Source organism: Syngnathus acus, chromosome 10 (genome assembly GCF_901709675.1).
Source record: "Syngnathus acus chromosome 10, fSynAcu1.2, whole genome shotgun sequence".
Lineage (NCBI taxonomy): Eukaryota > Metazoa > Chordata > Actinopteri > Syngnathiformes > Syngnathidae > Syngnathus > Syngnathus acus.
Window position 1 is genome coordinate 10098867 of NC_051095.1, and position 16698 is coordinate 10115564.

Sequence of the window (16698 nt, forward strand, 5' to 3'; positions counted from 1 at the left end):
AGCGCCGTTGGAATAGCAGCGAAATTAGGGGATTAACCACGCCCAGTGCTCCAAACCTCCATCACCTCGTTGTGAACTATCATTGTTGTGTTGTATGTACAGCCGTAATGATTTAAAGATGAATACCTTCGTGATGCAATACCAGTGATGGAGTTTTGCTCTCGTTACTAATATTACTATTTTATTATAATTTTATATTTTGTGTTTACAATTACATTTATATACAATATATACGTATGCATACAAAACTTTAATAGAAAATAAATACTCAGTCCTACAGTCATATTAGATGATTTGGTTAATTTTGATGTTCATTATATTTTACAAAATATTTTACGGTAAATGTAATAATTGGTAGAACAAAGTCGTATTATTTTGAGAAACACTATTTATAGAGGAACGAAAAAGTTATACGATTATGATATGATATTGACAACAGTTGGACTATCATAGGAAAAAAAAGTTCAAATTCAGCAACAAAAATGTGACATTTTTCTAAAGCTTCAAAAATAGTTGCGATAAAGATGTCTTTTTATGTTCATAGGTAAGAGTCAGAATTTTATGGGAATGTGTTATTTAAAAGTGAAAAACTGGCATTATGAGATTGAAGGCTTTTTTTCCAGCAAAAATAGTCACAATTCTTTTTTCTGACAAAAAATTATGACCACACTCAATATTTATGAATTCAACTTCTGATTGCTAATGTTGTTTCTTACGGAACTTATCGGCAGTCACTCGCTGAATAAGTTAACACCCGACCTAATACCAAAGAAGTACATTGGTGTCAAGGAAATATGTTGAAGTGACACATTACGACAGAGACAATATTTGTATATCACATAAACCTGGATCGCTGATGGAAGTCACAGGGAGTGTTTGCTGCATGAACACGTTATTTTTTTCAAAGTCAAATCATCTCTAAGTATATTTGATTAATTTTCAAGGGAAATGTAAGATAAGCTTGAATGATACTCAAGTGTTTTGGGGATTATAGTTCCTGGTAGAGTAAAACTAATAATACAGGCAATTATAAACATCTTTTGGCAGGGTTAATTACGTGCAGCTTTTTACTATTCGCTGCTGTCCTCACTCCTTCATGAAGGATTACTGTAATTTTGTAAGAAAATCCCAATTTAAATTGCTTAGCCATTGTTTGGTCTGTACATCCTTTCTGCCAATTACCTAATCAGAACACAGGTCCAAAGTTGGTACTGAAAACCCTGAATTTGAAACTTGGGTCACTTTATACCGTCTTCACAGTGTCCTGGGAAAGTAAAACTCATTCGACATTCTCCAGATGTGGAAGGTAAATCCGCAAGGAAATTGGATCTGTCGTTTGATGAGCTAGGGCCAATGTATTCTCCGCCTCTTCCCCTTGCGGACAGTGAAACCCGACAAAGTTAGACTCGTCCAGCTCCTGGTTGGTGGATCAGCTGATCCGAAATCTCATTCCCATAATGTCGTCCTCTAACCGTTCAATCTTGTCGAGTAATGCCGCCGGGATGCGCGACAAGCTACAAACTCCATTTGCAGCTGATCCCCAGAGGAAGAGTGCCTGGTAAACTTCTGGGAGGGGATTATTTTTTCTGACTGAGTTTTCCCGACGGAACATATAAGACAGGAAGCGTTAGTGTCTCGTGCTCTAGCCATATGTCTTGTGTGAAAATGTTTATCATAAGATTTTATTTTTTTATTTCCCATGGCATTTGGGGTGAGCGTCATTATCCGGAGAGAATTTCCAACAGGAATATTGGTGTGTGTTTTGCCACAAAAGGACAACTTTTGTCAGAATGAAGCTCTTCAACTTGCTCGGAAATAGTTCCTGGCCATAAGAATGCGCCAATGTACTTTTATTCCTTTGGGCTGGGAACAAAAATAGCTTGTTGCATATCGCTTCCAAAAAGACAAAATCTGTGACTATTTGAAGCTCGACTGAATGTGAGCCTTTGGAATGTGAATCAAACAAGTGCAGTACTTTTCATTTGATATTTATTAAAAGAGTAATTGGCCCCCCTGTAAGATTTCCAGGCTGGAGTGACTCGACCTCCCCGGGGAAGGATCAACCTTGTACGACGAACCTGTAATAAGCAATTAAGGAGCGGGACGGCGAGATTTAAAATTGCCGCGAGGGTCACCGCATGAAGACAAATTACAGGTCGGTCGCTTAACCCAGCTCTTGCTCTTAGCCCGTCGCTCTCCTTCGTCGCCTCGTGGCTTTCGCAGGCAGGTCCATCAACAACCGAAGCTATCCACCAACGCTTGCACTTCGACGCCTCGGAGTGCAGATAAAAGCCTTTTTCCGCACACGGGCGGGGAATGGGAAAAAAGACGCCAAGATCAGAAAAGGGAAGGTTTCTGTGATCTTAGACGGCTCAGTTGATTCGAGAGAGCTCCTCGGTTCCCAGAAGAAGAAAAAGGATGGGTTTCTGTTTTTGATGCCACATCTCTGACAAAGACAGAAACTAGTTGGAAACACAAGCACTCCCTTTTGTCTTCCCTTCTTGTATTTTGGGCTTTGATGAGGAGTCCCACGTCCAAATAAAGAAAGCAACACTTGCCCACATGCTGACGCCGTCTCGCTTCCACATTTTGTCCCCTGCTCCGAGCTGCTTTGATAGACAAAAGGACACTTCAAATGAAAGCAGACATTCTTCATTGGCTACAAAAGTCTGCCTCTGATACTTGCTTTTTGTTTTGCCACTGAATGTTGCTATTTGCTGATGAAAAGATGGTGGCTTGATGACACAGGTGACTAAGCCATTGATATTTTTTTGTTTTGTTTTACATTAGGAAGTGAGCCAACTTGTGAATGTTCAAAACTGTCCGCACATCCCATTTGACATGCGTAATGGCACTAATAACAGTCCTGATTCCAAATGACTACAATTTATTTATGGTAGCTGAAACTTGACCCTGGGGGGTATTCGATCCCTCATCCTACGTGTAGCCGACAAATTGGATCCATGAGAAACCAAATAAATATAAATGAAATTGTTTCTTCTTATTTCTCTGACCCACCAGCCACTACTATCCCGACACGCATACGGTGTTGTCAGACTTTCATATTTGAAGAACACACAACTCTGAAATCAACAAAATATCAACTTGTTCAAAGGAAGCGTGCATTTAAGGTCGCTTAGTGACTAATTTGTCCCTCCTCCCGCAAACACTACAAGCATGCTAATGTCCACTTGCAATAATAAATAAAACTCTACCTTGTTGAATGGAAAACAGCTGCATGGCGCCGCTCTGATTTTTTTCAGAGTATTCCCTCAAGAATTATAATTGGACTCAATTTTACACTGCTACCTCAGCCACTACATTTAAAAGGTGCATTATGTACAGAAGCCATAATTTGATGTGCTAAAATGCTTGACGGCATTTTATAGAGAGAGAAGCGGTTACGCATCACTTTTCACACACTAAAATTTTGAAACACCAGCCCTGTCCAAGCACCGTAATTGAACACAATAAAGCCCTTGAATTTTGAATCTTCTGTCTTGAAATGCTGCAAGCGCTTGAAATGCTTTTTTTTAAAACCCAAGCTATGGATTGAAATCGTTTTTTGAAATCCTAGCCACGACAGGAATCGTACTTCAAAACTCCGAGCCTGTCATAAACTATACTTTGAAACCCTAACTCAGTTTGAAACCCAAACCTTGCCATGAAATCTTAACACTTGCTGGTAACTTTAACACTTGAAACCCTACCTCTGGCTTGAAGCCCTGACTTCAGTTGTTAACGCTTACTTAAAAAAAGGTGGCAGGCTAGAAATCCTATTTTGAAACTCTTGAAACCATAAACCATCCTTGAAACAATACCTTGAAACCTTAACATTGGTTTGAAAACATTTCCATGACTACAAACTGCAACCCTATTTTGAAGCCCTACTCGATTTGAAATCCTAACCTGTGTTTGAAACCCTACCCAGGCTTGAAAACTTAATTTGAAAAACTAAACCTGAGGTGATACCCAACTTTGAAAACCTCACCCAGGTTTGAAACTCAAGAACCTAACTCTGGTTTGGAACCTAAGCAGCAACCCTGACTTAAAACCCTAATTTGAAACCAAAGGCAATCTTGTAACCTGGAGAAGAATCATTAATTCTGTTTGCAAGCCTACTTTATAGGCCTTAACTCAACATTGTCTGTACAATTCCAAAAGGGTCATTTTTCTCCTACTGAAGCAGCACACTTTGTACTTTTTTTTTTACAAGATCAGCATCAACTAATTCTCTGAAGTTTTTTTGTTCATTTGGATATGATTTCATATTTGCTTTCCTGCCAAGGCTACTGGGAGTACAGACAGAGGATACAGTCATGCTATTTGTTATGCACCTCACATTTTGTTTTACAATTTATTCCAAAAATTAAGGACTCTCACGGTGTGAAGAGGGAATTCAGCGACTTGGCATTTGTTGATGGTGTTCACGGAGTCTCGTCAGGTGCTGCTATTTTGGTTAGCAACACAGTTCAAATGGGCTCAGCAGCTAGGTCAATGCTTTTGAAACCTAGTTAGCTTGCAAGTCAGATTCAAAGCCCTTGAAACCCTCCTTTCAAATATTAACACCGATGATAAACCCAATTTTGAATCCTCCACCCTGTCTTAAAATCCTAATTTGAATCCCAAACCTTGCATCCTAATTTTATCAGTGCCTTGAATTCTGACTTTGGAACCATAACTGAGGTTTGAACCTATCTGGTGTATTCCATTTGAAATGTGGTGTTGAGTGGTGGGACATAATTTCTTATCCACAAATCAGTGAGCCATGACTCCGCATATTATTCAAGCAGCAACATTGATGTCATTTATTAAAATATGATGTGTGTGCCTGGTGGTTTTCTCCATGTAAATTTATTCTGGCGTTGCTTTGAATAATAAATGGACGCTACTAAAGGTGTGCTGACGCACCGCTGTTAAGGGAGCGCCCCCGACAGGTGTCGTTATCATGTAAAAATGTTGAAATTAACTTTGCAGAGTCCTGACGATGGTTAACCTTTCATTTCACACAGGTGCCGTCCCACCTCAGTTACGGCTCGCGTACAACAGCCAGAGATGGGAAATTGCTGGATTGCTGGGTCGCCTTTGTGCCCTCTGTTAGGGTTTACAGATTATCTTGATCGTATGATTGTGTTGGAATGTAGACTAGAATTATTAACTTTGTTTAAACCTTTTACCTTTCCTTGACTCTGAAAAGTTTAACCATTCAGTTGTTGAAACTTTCCAAATGGTGTGGAAACATTCTTGCTTAGTCTTCTAAAATGCTCCACTAGTTTCTGTTTCCATGACCTTGTAAAACAATGAGCTGGGACCCTCCGCACAGATTAACCAGTTGCTGAGGTGACCACCAAACATGTCCAATGTCACCCCCACCCTGCTTGTTCTCAATAAATATGTTCTTGCAAGAGGCCTGAGCCATACCTCATTCGATCATCGCTGTACGCACAGCGCCGAATGGCTCTCCATTTGCAAATGCTTAAAAAGGGCATACTGTCTCCGTGTGGTTCTTGCAAAATAAGTTAGAGTGAGCACCACTCTAACACCCTCCATGCTGAATCACTGGGTTAGGGCTAAAATGCATGTGTGTGTGTGTGTGTGTGTGTGTGTGTGTGTGTGTGTGTGTGTGTGTGTGTGTGTGTGTGTGTGTGTGTGTGCGTGCGTGCGTGCGTAAAATAAGTTGATGCACCTGGCAACATATTGACATATTCAAGGGAAGGCCAATAATTTTGTCTTGAGAGTTTCAGCCAAACAAGTGCTTCTTCAAGGCAACACAGTTGAGTTCGCATTGTTTGCAGATTGGTCCTGAAGAGCTTTTCATACACACACATAGACACACACACACACACACACGCACACACTGGCTCACAACTTTGTATTGGCTGATAAGATGAAGGCGGCGGCCGGGGATTCTGCCGCCCCCTGCCACTAAATGTGTCACGCCAGCCAAATGTCAGATCCCGTCAAAAGATATCAAGGCAGGCTGCAAAATGTCAGATGGGAAAGGGAGTCATGAAAGCCATGATGATGGTGAAGAGGTGGAGGGGGAACAAAGGGGATGGAAAAGTAGTGCACGCGTGTTTGCCTTCGCCAAGCACCTGTGTGGCCCTAAACGACTTGTTATTGTGTGACCTGTTTTCTTTTTGGCAAATGCTAAGCCGTCAAACTTGTTCAGCCTTCATCTGCCTGCCCCACTGGACAGATTCAATATACTTTGATGTAACGATGTGAGGAACTAACAGACTTGTCAAGTTGCAACTAAGGCCCTTTACACATTTTCGTTTCATTTTTTTTTTTTTTTACACATAGAAAGATATTGGACTGTTTTCGTCCAGATTTTTCCATTTATTCCCAATCAAGCATGGCAAAAACCTGACTATGTCTTAGATGGAACACTCAAAGGTTTCGGTCTAGAATATATTAAGAAATGCAAATTGAATGCGAATCCATTAGGGTTTTGAGGTCAGCAGGCTCATGAGCCAGAGTTCAAAGCAAACGTGTTGAATTGGCATTTAGATGTTATGCCGCATGGAAACAGAATAAGATGCCAACAGAACTCAAGTCGGCACCAAGTGTAATTGCTTCTAAACCCAGGTTAATAGAAAACTATTCCTTAACTTTTCCCACCATACCTGTGGTCTTATAAAGCATTTCTATAATCTTTCTCTCGCGCGGTACGTTCTTTGAATTATTTTGGCAAACTACTTTTATTTTTTCTTCATCCATCGGGGGCAGCAGCTTTAGGAGGGACTCCGAGACTTTCCTTTCCCCAGCCACTTCGTCCAGTTCATCCCGGGGGATCCCAAGGCGTTCCCAGGCCAGCTGAGAGATATAGTCTCTCCAGCGCGTCCTGGGTTGTCCAAGGGATCTCCTGCCAGTGGGACATGCCCGCTACACCTCCCCAGGGAGGCGTCCAGGAGGCATCCTGATGAGATGCCCGAGCCACCTCATCTGGCTCCTCTCAACGTGGATGAGCAGTGGCTCTACTCTGAGTCTCTCCCGGATGACCGAGCTTCTCACCCTAACCGAGCTTCTCACCCTATGTTTTTTTTAAAAGTACAAAATTCCTTAACAGTATTTGTAATTTTTTTCCAAGCAGCCGCAATCAGATAAAGATGCTATTTACACATCAGGGTTTTATTCCCAGTGGTGATCGTTAAGGTATCCAAGGAAACGTGGCCAGCCTACCGAAGGTGGTGTAGAATTCTTCCCTGGTGAGGTGCTGGTCATCGTCCACATCGTTGTACTTGAGCAGATCCAACAATGTACACTCGCCAATGTCCTTAGGCAGACCTTGGTGCTTCGTCACCTCGAGAAAGGAAAGATGGTGTTAAGATGGCGGTGCTTTTCTTTTTTTTATTTATTTTTTTATTTCTACTCCGTCAACAACCTCTGTCATTGCCCAATGAAAAAACACTTCCTTATATGAGCATAATAACAAACATTGTGGCTAACCAATAATGTAGTTACAGCGACTTTAATTTCATTTTCTCCCAGAGACTTAACATCTGTTCAGCACTGTTAATCTCTGATGTCTACTCTGTCTATTTTCAAGACAAATTAAAATTGAAGAAAAAAATGCATCAACTAAGCTTGAGAAAGGTGTCTTCAAAGTCATGTTGAAAAAATACAGGCTGAACTTTTGCAACATATTTTGCCTCAACAAGCTTTCATTCCTTGCGTGCTGTCAAGAGACGCACGGCAAGAATGTAAAACCATGTAAAAAATATGTTAATATTAAAATTAGATGTCAAGGCTGGCAGACAGTTACTAAGAAAGACACTGAACTCCAGCAGGAATACATGAAAATAGATCTGAAGAGACATTCTGATGGATAACAAAGCTAACCAAAGTGAACCTACCCTGAACTCCCGAAAGACTGAAGGCATTTAATAAAATATAATTGAATAACTGGATCAATTCCAATAAAATTGGAAAAAAAGCATCTTTATTCTCATAAGATTAAAGTTTTGCTCTGTCAAGAAAGTCACATTTTTGTTGCAACAGTCTGACTTTTTTCATAAAAAAATTAAAATAGTTTGTCAATGCTTTACTCGTAAGATGTTGGCTTTTATTACTTAAAATTCCTGCCTCAAAAAACAAGTAGTCATATTCTCATACTATTACGCCTTTTTTAAGATATACATTTTTACCTTTTAATTACCGTATTTTCCGCCCTAAAAGGCGCACCGGGTTATAAGGCGCACCTTCAATGAACGGCCCATTTTAAAACTTTGTCCATATATAAGGCGCACCGGCTTATAAGGCGCATAAAATAGAAGCTATACTGCATCAAACTGAGGTTGACTAGGGTTGCGGTATGCATCCACTAGCCAATAACCAACGAGCCCTCTATAAACAATCGCGTTTCTCAAACGATCTCCTATAAAATGATCAGAACTGACTAAAGTTCGATCTAACGCATTGGTACGACTTACCTATGTTTCCCTTCCATATCGATCCGTAGATTTACTCGAAACATTAACAGAGCAGCCTATTTTGACATGAAATAGCCTGGTACGTATAGCAGCTATCGCAATAGCATTAGCCATCCGCAAAGTCTCACGAGCCTCAGCGAAGTGTAAACAATCGCGTTTCTCAAACGATCTCCTATAAAATGATCGGAACTGACTAAAGTTCGATCCAACGCATTGGTACTACTTACCTATGTTTCCCTTCCATATCGATCCGTAGATTTACTCGAAACATTAACAGAGCAGCCTATTTTGACATGAAATAGCCTGGTACGTATAGCAGCTATCGCAATAGCATTAGCCATCCGCAAAGTCTCACGAGCCTCACCTCGCAATCTCCCATGAGCCTCAGCAAAGTGTAAACAATCGCGTTTCTCAAACGATCTCCTATAAAATGATCGGAACTGACTAAAGTTCGATCCAACGCATTGGTACTACTTACCTATGTTTCCCTTCCATATCGATCCGTAGATTTACTCGAAACATTAACAGAGCAGCCTATTTTGACATGAAATAGCCTGGTACGTATAGCAGCTATCGCAATAGCATTAGCCATCCGCAAAGTCTCACGAGCCTCACCTCGCAATCTCCCATGAGCCTCAGCAAAGTGTAAACAATCGCGTTTCTCAAACGATCTCCTATAAAATGATCGGAACTGACTAAAGTTCGATCTAACGCATTGGTACTACTTACCTATGTTTCCCTTCCATATCGATCCGTAGATTTACTCGAAACATTAACAGAGCAGCCTATTTTGACATGAAATAGCCTGGTACGTATAGCAGCTATCGCAATAGCATTAGCCATCCGCAAAGTCTCACGAGCCTCACCTCGCAATCTCCCATGAGCCTCAGCAAAGTGTAAACAATCGCGTTTCTCAAACGATCTCCTATAAAATGATCGGAACTGACTAAAGTTCGATCCAACGCATTTGTACTACTTACCTATGTTTCCCTTCCATATCGATCCGTAGATTTACTCGAAACATTAACAGAGCAGCCTATTTTGACATGAAATAGCCTGGTACGTATAGCAGCTATCGCAATAGCATTAGCCATCCGCAAAGTCTCACGAGCCTCACCTCGCAATCTCCCATGAGCCTCAGCAAAGTGTAAACAATCGCGTTTCTCAAACGATCTCCTATAAAATGATCGGAACTGACTAAAGTTCGATCCAACGCATTTGTACTACTTACCTATGTTTCCCTTCCATATCGATCCGTAGATTTACTCGAAACATTAACAGAGCAGCCTATTTTGACATGAAATAGCCTGGTACGTATAGCAGCTATCGCAATAGCATTAGCCATGCGCAAAGTCTCACGAGCCTCACCTCGCAATCTCCCATGAGCCTCAGCAAAGTGTAAACAATCGCGTTTCTCAAACGATCTCCTATAAAATGATCGGAACTGACTAAAGTTCGATCCAACGCATTTGTACTACTTACCTATGTTTCCCTTCCATATCGATCCGTAGATTTACTCGAAACATTAACAGAGCAGCCTATTTTGACATGAAATAGCCTGGTACGTATAGCAGCTATCGCAATAGCATTAGCCATCCGCAAAGTCTCACGAGCCTCACCTCGCAATCTCCCATGAGCCTCAGCAAAGTGTAAACAATCGCGTTTCTCAAACGATCTCCTATAAAATGATCGGAACTGACTAAAGTTCGATCTAACGCATTGGTACTACTTACCTATGTTTCCCTTCCATATCGATCCGTAGATTTACTCGAAACATTAACAGAGCAGCCTATTTTGACAGGAAATAGCCTCGCGGGTACAACAGCTATTCGGTGACGCCCCCTGACTACAGTTGCCGTAATGCTGGGAAGCGATGCGACCTTGTAATTTATTAGTCGTACTAAAACGTACTGAAACATTTTGGCAGAGCACTGTGTACAACCAGTATGGATCAACAAATTCATCAGTTGATCCATATATAAGGCGCACTGGCCTATAAGGCGCACTGTCGGCTTTTGAGAAAATTTTAGGTTTTTAGATGCGCCTTTTAGGGCGGAAAATACGGTACACCATTAGTCTCGTAAGATTACAACTTTTTTCTCTGAATTCTTACTTTCTTAGAAATGCTACTAACATTATTGTGATGCCTGGAAGTTCTAATGAAAGGTCACAACTTCCACAGTCTCACCCGTGTGTTTAGTATCTTCTCTACCTAATATAATTTCCTGTCATTGAATTTCAATTAATTCAAATAATTAATTTACAAAGGTTGAATCAAGGCAACTGGACTCTTCATGTTGGTTGAATTCACTGTATGTTTCTTGTTTTCCAAAAATACTCAATTATGACTTGGTCAAACAATGTCAAATTCAAATTTGGTGATTGGCTAAATTCTAGATGAGGAGTTCAGGTACAAAAAATCTGTGTTTATCTTCAACTGAAAATGAATGGACTGGTCTCCATTTACCTGTGAAAGTTCGCTTGCTGAGATTTGCCCATTTCTGTCTGCGTCGAAACCTCTGAACATTGCGTCGACCAGCTGCTTCCTGGCGGCCATGTTGTCCTTGCGGCTCCCACTCGCCACCTTTGTCGTGGCATGTCTTTTGTCGTACACGTCCAAGAACTTGGCCTTGAGACGCCGATAGTCGCTCAGTCTGCAGCGGTCACCTAGAAGGAGAAAAAAAAGTGGCGTTTAATTGAGGACTGAAAGATGAAGCAGTCCACTCACTCAGTTTCATATGAGTAGGTTAAAAACAATGAAACACTCTTTATCGTTCAGGAGGACGTCACAAGTCATATTACCGTAAATGATCTCGACTACAATCGTAATTTAAAACTGCACAGCTAGCGTGAGACAGCTTCACTCAGTCTTGTCAAAGCTGACTAGTTGGCAGCTAGTATGAGATGCTAACATAGAGGTCAACGGCATTTAAAAATGGCCGATTTCCTGTTTAATTTTTGGTCGGTTCCTTGATGAGTTTTGTGAATATTGTTAAAAAACTGGCCAAATTGGTGACACTCTTCAATTGCCTCCGCTTTAGTGACAACCCTACGAGCGACAGGATCAGAAATTGCCTTCTGCAAGCCACCATCACAGGCTCTAACATCAGTGACGCGAAGAGGCCACAAGGAGGCCGTGAGTCAAACTCGGAGCAGAGTCACTGTCAGATCTCCCGCGACATCTGCTGCTGTCACTACCTCAATCCAACATTGGGGAGATTTTTCATGAATATGTACTTGGAGAGCTTTTTTTTCTGCCATCCTTTTATTTTTACTCCGAATTTCCGTGGCGTCATGAGATAAAAGTTGTAAGAGCAAGTAAACAGCATTTGAAATATTCAGTAGCTTGAATGAGATCCCTTTAGTAAGGACAGCAAAAATGTAATTTCAAATAAAAAATATTGTAATCTATAGAGGACAGAAAATTGTAACAAAGACAAAGATAACCCAAGTAAATATAAAATGTTGTTTTATATTCTGATTTGATTTATTAAGTGAAAAGAAACTATTGAAGGCCATTCTTACTAGAAACCCATGTTACCGATCCGATGATGCGGAATTAAAGCAAATCTTCAAGGAAGAGCTGGTCAAAAGATCTCCACAGAGATGTGCAAGACTCATTGCCACTTATAGAAAACGCTTGATTTCACTTTCACTTTTCACTTGCTGCTGAGAGTGAACCAACTAGTTATTAGGTTTAGGGGCAATCCCTTGGTCACACAGGGCCATGGAGGTTTGGATTTTTTGTTTCTCTCTCCTAATAATGAAAAAACCTTTGTTGAAAAACTGCAATCTGTTTGCTTGTGCTGTCTTTGATTAATAATTAAATGTGTTTAATGATAAGAAATATTTAAGTGTGCAAAAACAAAAAATAACAAATTTTCACACTATTGTATATAAAGTAGCAACTCGCTGCAACTGAAAACAACCACCCAAGGCGTTATTGGAAAAACAATGGTTTGAGGCACCATAAATAATAAATTTTTAAATAGAACTTTGAATAATGTGGCACAAATGCCAAGCAAGACGAGGATCACCCCGGCTGCTTTAGTTTTAATAAGATTAAGAAGAAACTGAGAGATCTAACCCACAAGTGCTCAAGAAGACGTTCAATGTTTCAAGTCACGTGTTGAGTTTTCTCCTGTGTAATGTTCTCTTGTAATGAGTATAGTACGGAACGCCGTCACGTTGTGTTTCTGACTGGACACAAGTCTTTGCGCTGTGAAAGGAGTAAAAAGTATGTGGTGATGCCTCGCCTATGACAGGACTGTTGTGACATCTCTTGACAAGCATCAGCATCAGACAAGCCGCCCGCTTCGCAAATGGCACAATGAATAAAAGATAAATGGCTGTCGGCGGACCCTCGGGAATGTGAAGGTCACGGCCGTCACGTTGCGGCGCACACGCGACCACACGCTCAGGCTCAGAGGTACAGTACTAGCCACTATCACAAGCATTTCTTTCTCTTAATGCAAATGGAGAAATAGACAAATGCGTGATATTGACACGATTGTTTGCACGCTAACAGTATTCCGCAAAGTCTACAGCGGAAACTCAGCTGATGGACAGCTGCGTTGACAAACGGTTCAATTTACGAACAAAATTTCTGATGACCAATTTCCTGTAAATGTCCGCCACATCCTACAATGCAATGCAAAAGCCACATTGCATTGTTGAATATGGCGGCCATTTTGGTGAACACAAACAGCAGTGGAATCAAAAAGGCAACGATGTGCAGTAATTTGCTATAAAATAAGTTTTGTTTTGTTTTTGTTTATTTTAAACGTGCTTTCACTTATTTCTATGTTGTTTATAATCACACAACCGATAAAGATAAGATACCTTAGTTCTGAGGGTGGAACAGATTATTTGTATTTCTATTCAGTTCAATGCGAACATTTCGATGAACAAATTTAGTGCCACAAAATGTATTAAGCAATTCAATCCTCTTTTACTTTTTTTTTTGTTTTAAAATCTTTCTTGGAAAACACTTTTCTCAAAAATGAGTCTTCTCATTCAATATCGACTTTTCTTTGGGGAAAAAAAGCTATTTTGTCAAGCAAATATTTGCTTTCTTAAAAATGATCAATGTTTCCTCAAATGAATATGACTTGAGCCTTGTAGGACTGCAGCTTAAGTGATGCTTTTATTAAAGCTGGTTCACAGGCACTTGAGATGAGACCAAGCGATATATTTTCTGTTTTGTCAAAAAGCGGCTGTATCAAAAAGATGGATGGCTTTTTATTGTAAGTGCCAAACCAAAATGAGATAGCTGGAAGTGGCTAATATGCATGATCCACCCAGACAAAAGCAGGTGAAGGTTGTGAAGACGTGTCTGCTCTAAGACTCCCAGCGGCGTTCTTTAGTGTAATAGCACATTTATTCCCACATGAAACCTTATTTATATTGATTGCGCCCTGTGATTGTAAGTACAGTCACGCGTGACAAATCCTCTTGTTGCGTCTTTTTAACTGTGCGAAATGTGTTGCCATGGAAACCAACATCAAAAATGTCCAAAAACGTCAACTTTTCTAAAACCTAAAATTACAGTACAGTTTTTTTTTTCATGTTACAGTCCAATCACTTTTTGACTAAAGTACTGTGGTGACCCCTGTAACACCTGTGAGTAGTTTCAAAGGGATGATAAATCCAAAAAGGTTGAAGGAGAACAGGTTGCTGCTTGCTTTAGAAAGACTCTGTTTTGTGTGGAGAGTAGACACAACTTGCCTTTGTCTCCTCATCTCATTGTTTATCGCATATCCACAAAATAAGTAAGCGTTAATTGTTTTATTCTTTTCTTAAGTCTTTTTTTTTTAATTAACTTTATTCTTGTAAGACTAAAATGTTTTTCTCATCAAAAAAGTTTCTTTTGTGGCATTGTTTTATTCTTATTTTCTCAAGGAAAACCAACTTCCAAAATCTTTTTGAGTCCCCCGAAAAATATATTAAATTGTATGATAGATATATACAGTGGATATTTATGTGTGTATGGGTACATATAATACATTTTAAATGTAATATATATATATTGTAATTTAATTGAATAAAATCTTTGAAAAGTATTTCCTTCTTTGTAATATGCAACGTGACAATGACAAGGCAGTCCATGTCTTTTTTGTGATGCCTCACACAAAGCGTCATGAACAACAATGCTGCGCAAGGTCGCAACTGAAAGGCCTTCTACAATCAAAATCACACCTTGTTCTTCTATCTCACTCACAAATAAAAAAATCTGTGGCTCAATAGCCAAGAACGAAATGCGAGTCGCGAACAGCACATCCGCCCGTGGCCTTGGCCGCGGTCGTAGCCGCTCCCACCATCCATCAGCATGGTGACAAGCGAGCTGGCCTGAAGCGCAGGTCACTGATGGCAATCTTGAAGGGCGAGTGCGGGCCGCGACACCTGAGCTTGGCAGTAAACTAACGTATGACGCCATGCATTCACAGTTCACTTCAAGAGCACCGGTGTCTTATCTCTTTAAGGCTAGTGCCGGACCGATAAGGATATTTTTATAGCGATGCTGATTACGATATTTGGCAGAATAAAATTCTGGTAGCTGAATAAATGTCGATTGATTAATATAATGAATGTAAAACGTTCTTCAATGTCCCTTAACATTTAGTGAATTCCAAGCAGAATATGTTACTGTTTTACAATACTTGGTCCTTTTTGTTAGTTTAACTACGACTGAGGGAAAAATCAGTCGATCGATTTTTTTCATGAATTTCATTTTGTGGATGGGAAATGTTTGAATGTCATGAGCTTTATCTCGTGCTGCAATCAATTAATTTGGTTTTAAAAAAATATATCCACATGTTTTGAAAGCACTAACGATAAAATGTTCAAGTCCCAATTGCAAGCCGCTAAAAAGTTGGGAGTTTCTAAAGATTAAATGTACTGATCTTCAACATTAACTGCAACCAAAAGTTAACTCGAACCAAACTGGCCAGTGATTGTTTTACATACCACTAGTGGGCGCCCGTGTACACACGTTGAGAATCGCAACGGCACGTCGTCATTCGTTCTTGGTTTCTCTGAGATGCCATTTTAGGTGATCAGCCCTTTTACCATGCCCTTACCTTACTTCATTCACTTTTGCGTAACAAAATTCTATTTTCGATTTTACATCAGCCCATTTAGGCATTCAACTAGCCAAGCATGGATTGATTGCATCCTCTGGTGACTTTAGTACTAAATGTAGAGTGTTACTCGGTCAGTAGCATTAGTCGTGAGCAAAGGTGTGTCAAGTTGACTTGTTAATGACTCAATTCAATCAATTGTGTTCACTTCCATAAACACCTAAGCAGCATCTATCACTGCGGATTTTACTGCACGGCCTTATAAAGCAGCTCAGACACCATCAAAGTGGCCGTGCGTTGATTACTATAAATAACCTTTATTGGTACTTGAAGGAAACCAAAACAACTGAAACAAAAACACCGGCATAGCACTCAGGTTCGTGTTGCCTGCGCCACAAATAACAAAATGCTAGCTTCTCTGCAGGGGAGGAATCATTCCTGGGATGAGCTGTCACATGGTCGCTGCTTGATTTAAAGGCTTAATAAAGTTCACCCCTATGCTGGACAAGCAAGGGACTTCGATGAATGCTATGCAATTTAACCAGTATTTTATTAAAGTGCAACAAAGAACTTAGAAAGTAGAGTTTCATAAAGAAAAATGAGAAATTCAAAATGGGCTTGAGTGATCGCAGTAAGCTCTGTTGGCTTTTGCAACTTTACCAATTTTTTATCTCTATAAGCTTAATCAAGACCACAGTTATGATGGTTTTCATAATCATTTGAACACAAAATTAAAGTCCCCCTATTGGTTTCTGGCGTACAAAAAGTGGATCACTGTTGCAGGCAAACTGGCAAACACGATTATCAAGACGTCTCTTGAGGTTGACTGGTAATCCTCCCTGAGAGAGAGGTGAACACACACACACACAAACTCTCATCATCACCATCCATCCGAACTTAAGTGATGTAATCCCATAGATCTATTGTGCCGCATGTGGCATCCTCCTCAGCCTTCATCGATCGCCTCCTAAAGCCGTCGACTTGACAAAAAGGTGATGCTAACGGGAAGGGTCGCCGTCTCAGCAGCCTTGCCTTTTATATTTTATCACCTCTGCCGAGGCGGCTTTGTGAGTGGGGTTACCACACTTCCTCAAATAGTGAATACGAGCGCCTGGAGAATCCTGTGACTTTTTGCGGTGTTATTGGAGATTCTGTCAGAGTAGATGTTGAACCCCGCCACTTGT

At 40.4% G+C, this 16698-nt stretch overlaps 1 protein-coding gene across 2 annotated transcripts in view; it reads right to left on the minus strand.

Annotated features, from left to right (window-relative positions):
• fstl5 (follistatin-like 5) overlaps nt 1–16698 on the minus strand; it is a 75219-nt gene that overhangs the window by 25686 nt on the left and 32835 nt on the right. For both annotated transcript variants that reach the window (XM_037261534.1, XM_037261533.1), the window contains exons 6-7: nt 10903–11102; nt 7186–7306 (exon numbers count right to left, since the gene is read on the minus strand). In XM_037261534.1, the coding sequence (XP_037117429.1) occupies nt 7186–7306; nt 10903–11102 (321 nt within the window). The remainder of the gene's footprint in view (nt 1–7185; nt 7307–10902; nt 11103–16698) is intronic.